This window comes from Triticum urartu, chromosome 7A (assembly GCF_056163025.1).
Source record: "Triticum urartu cultivar PI428250 chromosome 7A, HENAU_Tu73, whole genome shotgun sequence".
Lineage (NCBI taxonomy): Eukaryota > Viridiplantae > Streptophyta > Magnoliopsida > Poales > Poaceae > Triticum > Triticum urartu.
This window is the reverse complement of record NC_141879.1, coordinates 213,747,303-213,752,506: the sequence shown is the minus strand read 5'-3', so window position 1 is coordinate 213,752,506 and position 5,204 is coordinate 213,747,303. Positions and strand designations below refer to the sequence as shown.

At 43.6% G+C, this 5,204-nt stretch overlaps 1 protein-coding gene across 1 annotated transcript; it reads left to right on the top strand.

Moving 5' to 3' along the window:
• Window positions 1–1,628: 1,628 nt before the first annotated feature.
• LOC125524407 (anthranilate O-methyltransferase 2) lies at window positions 1,629–4,849 on the top strand. The gene is made up of 4 exons (XM_048689460.2): window positions 1,629–1,883; window positions 1,989–2,393; window positions 3,597–3,866; window positions 4,269–4,849. Exons 1-4 carry the CDS (start codon window positions 1,809–1,811, stop codon window positions 4,632–4,634), a joined length of 1,116 nt encoding a protein of 371 aa, XP_048545417.2. The 5' UTR covers window positions 1,629–1,808; the 3' UTR covers window positions 4,635–4,849.
• Window positions 4,850–5,204: the final 355 nt, after the last annotated feature.

Below are 5,204 nucleotides of genomic sequence, written 5' to 3'. Positions count from 1 at the left end.
CAATAAATCAAGAGATATTCTGATTATAACAAGGGCCTACAAGGGAACAAAATCTTGTGTTTGAAACATACTACATTTATCTTGACATTTTCATTTAATGATTTTGCATTAAAAAAATGCACGGAACCGTTTCTCATGATTACTGGAGGCTTGGAGGTTCGCTAGTATGTCATTTCTTTTCTGTTATGCTACGTGACTTCTATGATGTTTGATTTACACCTGAAGTATGAAATTGTCATTTATGACTTGGAGTGTTATTTACCAAGGAAAATACCATTGTTTATTATAGCTTTGCAATATTTTTTTATCAATGTATGGAATAATTTTTTTCCTCCAATGTTGTCACTGGGCCCATTCAGTTGAGTTCGCCCCGGGGCCTCCGAAACTCCAGGACCGGCGCTGCCGGCATGCCGACCTCGATCTGCCTTGCATGGCGGCTCTACCTGGCGGCCGCGAGGTTGGCTACCTTGTGCTTCATCTCCGTGGAAAGGCTCTCCCACAGAGTGTTGCAGCCTGCAGTCATGGCGGATACAGTGCAAGGGAGGAGGATGTGGAGCGGCTTGTGTTGTAGCCTGAAGTTAGCTGTCTTTAAATAGCGGATTCCAGTGTGGCCAGACATCCAGGTATGGCAATGCGCGGCGACGGAGTGGGTTTCTCGGCCAGCGGGCCTATGTAATAGTGGCATACGGATGGACGGGGCATTGAACGGGTGTGGTAGATATCCATCACGTCTCGTCCAGTAACGCGTCTCCAACATTGAATAAGCACGGACAGTGGGGACAGGTCGCGGGCAGCGCCCTCGGCTGGTGCGCCGCTTCAGTGGTTGAGCCAATGAGAGGTCGCGTCGGATCTGGGCCGGCTTCAATATGGATAGCCAGAATGCAGGCAGCTGACGCCGGCGCATGGGAGAGGGAGAATGGTTTTGGGTGGGTTAGTGGGTAGCCAGAAGCCGGCGTGGGTGTTGTCCGGAAGCCCAAAAAGCGCCTCCCCCCCCCCCCCCCCCCTCCACCCTCTCTCCTCTGGTTTGTCTCCGATTTGCAGGAGAAAATGCGTCCAGACTGCCCTACGGTCCGATGCATAACTGTGTTGGATGACACAACACATCCGGACCGCACGATCCGAACGGTCGTAGGCAGTTTGAGGATCGGCATTGAAGATGCCCTAACAGCATAAGCACCACATGCATTGCTGGGACAAAATTGTCCTTTTGTTATAAGTTGTATGCAAAAGAGGCATGTTCATCTCATAACTAAGAAGCTATTGAGGTGGGAACAGAAGATTATATGTGCCACAAATGTTTGTCTCTGGGATGAGACGTTTAACATATGTATGTCAAGAACCTTGGGAGTGAGCATGTTTGTCTCGTGCAATATTGTCACAACATAAGTGCTGGTACGGCGGGGGAGTATATGGCCATCTATTCTCTGAGAACGTCACGTGTCCTTGACAACGATGGCCTACCTACAAAAGAAGTGAAGCACCCTCTCAAAAAAAAAAGTGAAGCACACTCTTAGTCAAGGTGACCTGTCAATCAAGTTAAATATGCTCTTTTTCCAAACAAAACAAAAAACCTTAAGTACGCCTTGTAGAACCCAGCAGAGTGAGTGAGTGTGTGTGTTTGTGCGATAATACTATACACGGGCTAACTCGACGGGCTCTCACCGACCATGTATGCGGGGGTGGGGGTCATCCTGGCTCTCTATAAATGATAGAGCCGTTGTGGTCTATACTGAACACATGGTGCAGTCAATCTAGCAAGCTTGTACGCCCGAACTTGTAAAGCTAATAGGCATCACCCCTGAATAGCTATGAAGGAAGGGAGGGGCGTTCGCATGGTTACCGGCAACGGCGAAAACAGCTACGCCGCAAACTCCAGGCTCCAGGTTTGTTTGTTTTTTAGATGAGAGGCTCCATGCTTGTATCCTGCACTGTGTTGCAATTCACTCTCGTTGCATGAATAATTTGCTGTGTTTCATGCATGTATGCAGGAGAAGGCCATTTTGGAGACAAGGCCGGTGCTTCACAAGGCCATAGAAGAGCTGTGCAAGTCGCTCTCAGCCCGACGGAGCACCATGGTCGTCGCTGACCTCGGCTGCTCGTCGGGCCCGAACACTCTGCGTGTCGTCTGCGAGGTGATCGGCGCGGTCCAGTTCTACACTCGGAAATCGGAAGAAGAACGGCGCGCCGTGGAGGTGCAGTTCTTCTTGAATGACCTGCCGGGGAATGATTTCAACATCGTCTTCCGGTCACTGGAGCAACTGGAAGATCTCGGCGGCAGAGAGACGCAGCCCTACTATGTGGCGGGCCTGCCGGGATCCTACTACAGGAAGCTTTTCCCTTCTCGGAGCGTCCATTTCTTCCACTCGTCCTACTCCCTCATGTGGCGCTCTAAGGTATGCATGCATCGTATTGTCTGCAACGTAATAATTATGTCTTACTCCCTCCGTTTCAAAATAGATGATTCAACTTTGTACTAACTTTAAAATTAATATAAAATTGGGTCATCTATTTTGGAACGGAGGGAGTAGCTAGTAATGTTCAAGTTTTAGTTGGGCGTTGTCAGATATGAATGAAGAAAACATGTTAGGTATTGGATCAACTCCAAGATTGTTCAGTCCATATTAATTCTAGGTGTAGTGGATCATAGATCTGATGGACACAATGTCTTTTAGTGAATGCATGCAACTATATATGCAACGCATACTATTAAGATATAGAGAATGGTCGCGGATTGGAAAATTTTGTCGCCATAGTTGCAAAACTATGGAATTTGTACACGTGGAAAGTTCACATGGCAACATAAAAAAAATTTAAAAACAAAACAATATGTGTTAACAAAAAGGTACAATGATATAAAAAAATTCAATGACTATAAACCTATTGTATTAAATTTTACTGTGTACTTCATATATTAATTTAGTCCATCGTACACTTCTGCGTAATTGTTTGTATGCTATAATATCCCTTTATTTATGATAGTGTATCATTCGATGCCAATACACTCACACTAAAATAAGCTACGGTAGTTCTCCCTTCGTTTCATTTTACTTTCCATATCAAAAAAATTACTCAAACCAGGGATGAGCTAAGATGGGCTTTTTAGGCTAGAAGTGATGCTAATGCATTGGTTCATGCTAGGGGTACGGTGCAGGGCGGTGTCTCGCAAAACACCCAACTAATACAAATCAATCTTTTTGCAAGAATAATAAAAACTAATCTAATGCAATCTAATCCTTCTAGAACAGAATTTTCTAGTTTATAATACAAAGCGGGCCAGGCCTGGGCGACGCTTTGCATCCCTAATTCGTGCACACCCTAGTCGTAAATGCTCATGCTTGCTACGCCTTAGTCGTCGCCCTACTACGGGATGTAATGAAAAAATTAGAAGAAAAAAAACTAATATGCAACATTACTTGAAATGCAGAGAATAAGTCGATGTTCTTGCATAGTAATAACAATGATTGGGATACAAGTCACTAGCCAGTGACCTGAACCACTCTGATTTTCTACTAGGTATCAGTGATTAATTGCGGGTGAACGAGTACTACTATCATTCGACAACTTAATTAATAATGCTACGATACTTAACTACCTAGGTCCCCGAGGAACTCTCAAGGTGCACTCACGTGAACGAAGGCAACATCTACATTGGAAAGACTACCCCACCTATTGTGATTAAGCTGTTCCAACAACAATTCAAAACGGACTTTGAGTTGTTCCTTGCACTGCGCTCCAGAGAGCTTGTCAACGGAGGCCGAATGTTGCTAACATTTCTTGGAAGAAAGAGTGAAGAGATGATGATGCACGGGGATGTTAGCACCTTATTTGAATTGGTTGCCAAATCTCTCCAGTCTCTGGTCCTAAAGGTACATCCATACATGTTGGTTACATCAATGATTTGCTTTGTTTGCCAGTAACGATTACGCCATGTTACTCTTTGCTAACAAACTTATAGTTGCTTATGTGACTTGATATGCTCCTAAGTTAATTCATTCTAGCATGGCAACTTTCCATCAACAAAATTTCACCCGTGTAAGACAGTGACATAAATTATCACATGAGGAGCATACAAAGTGAAGTACACATTCTCGTAAAAGGAGAAGAAAATTGGCACGTGAAATTTAAAAGTGAGGACAAAAGAATTCATGTGCAAATTAATACAATAATTAGATTGGATTTCAGTGATAAAAGTTTAATGAATAACGTCTCTACAAAATAGTTCTCATTTGGTACACTCTTATCTAAAATATTATTGTGTTGGATGATAGGGTCGTGTGGAGAAGGAGAAGCTGGACTCATTCAACCTGCCATACTACGCTCCATCGGTGAAAGAGATGAAGGCGTTGATCAATGAGAGTAAGCTCTTTGATATCGAGCATGTTAGACTCTTCGAATCGAACTGGGATCCTCAAGACGACTCAGAAAGTGATGTGGTACTAGACTATGCTAGCAGCGGGGCAAATGTGGCCAAGTGCATAAGGGCCGTGTTGGAGCCACTGATAGCAGACCACTTTGGAGATGACATTATTGAGGAGCTATTCGTGGTGTATGCTTCTGTCGTTGCAAAGCATCTGGAGAAAGCGAAGGCAAAGTACCCCATCATCGTGGCATCCTTGAAGAAGGCCATGCATTGAACTTGACACAACGTTCATCACAAAAGGAAAAGGCCACATAGTTTAATTGGTGGTATATGTTGAACATTGTAAGGTTGACGCCCACTATGGTTAAATATCACATATGTGTTGCTTGCCTATTTTTCTAAGACAAAAGTCCCTCTTTTGTGCTCTATAATGAAAATTACAAAATTTGTAAAGTCATAAATAAATTAAGTACCAATGGTCGATAATCAGCCTAGAACTTCTCATGTATTTAATCAGTGGAGCAAAGACAAATGTTCCATTGTGAAAATGCTCATAATACCATATGTTTGTACTAATGCAAGGGTAACCTACCCCCCCCCCCCCCCCCCGGTTCTACATGCGCATTAGTTGATGCAGGCAACCATACTTTATTAAAATTGGGCCAAAATCATTGATGCCAAATAAACTGGCTTTGAAAATGGAAATAATTACAAAGAAATATTTTTCATGAGTGGTTGCCATCAACATGATATCAGATATTGGTAGGTCTAGTGTAGCAACTACAAGAATGAAAGTAGTGCTCCAAGCCAAAGTTACTCATGAAATGGACGACAATTAAACATC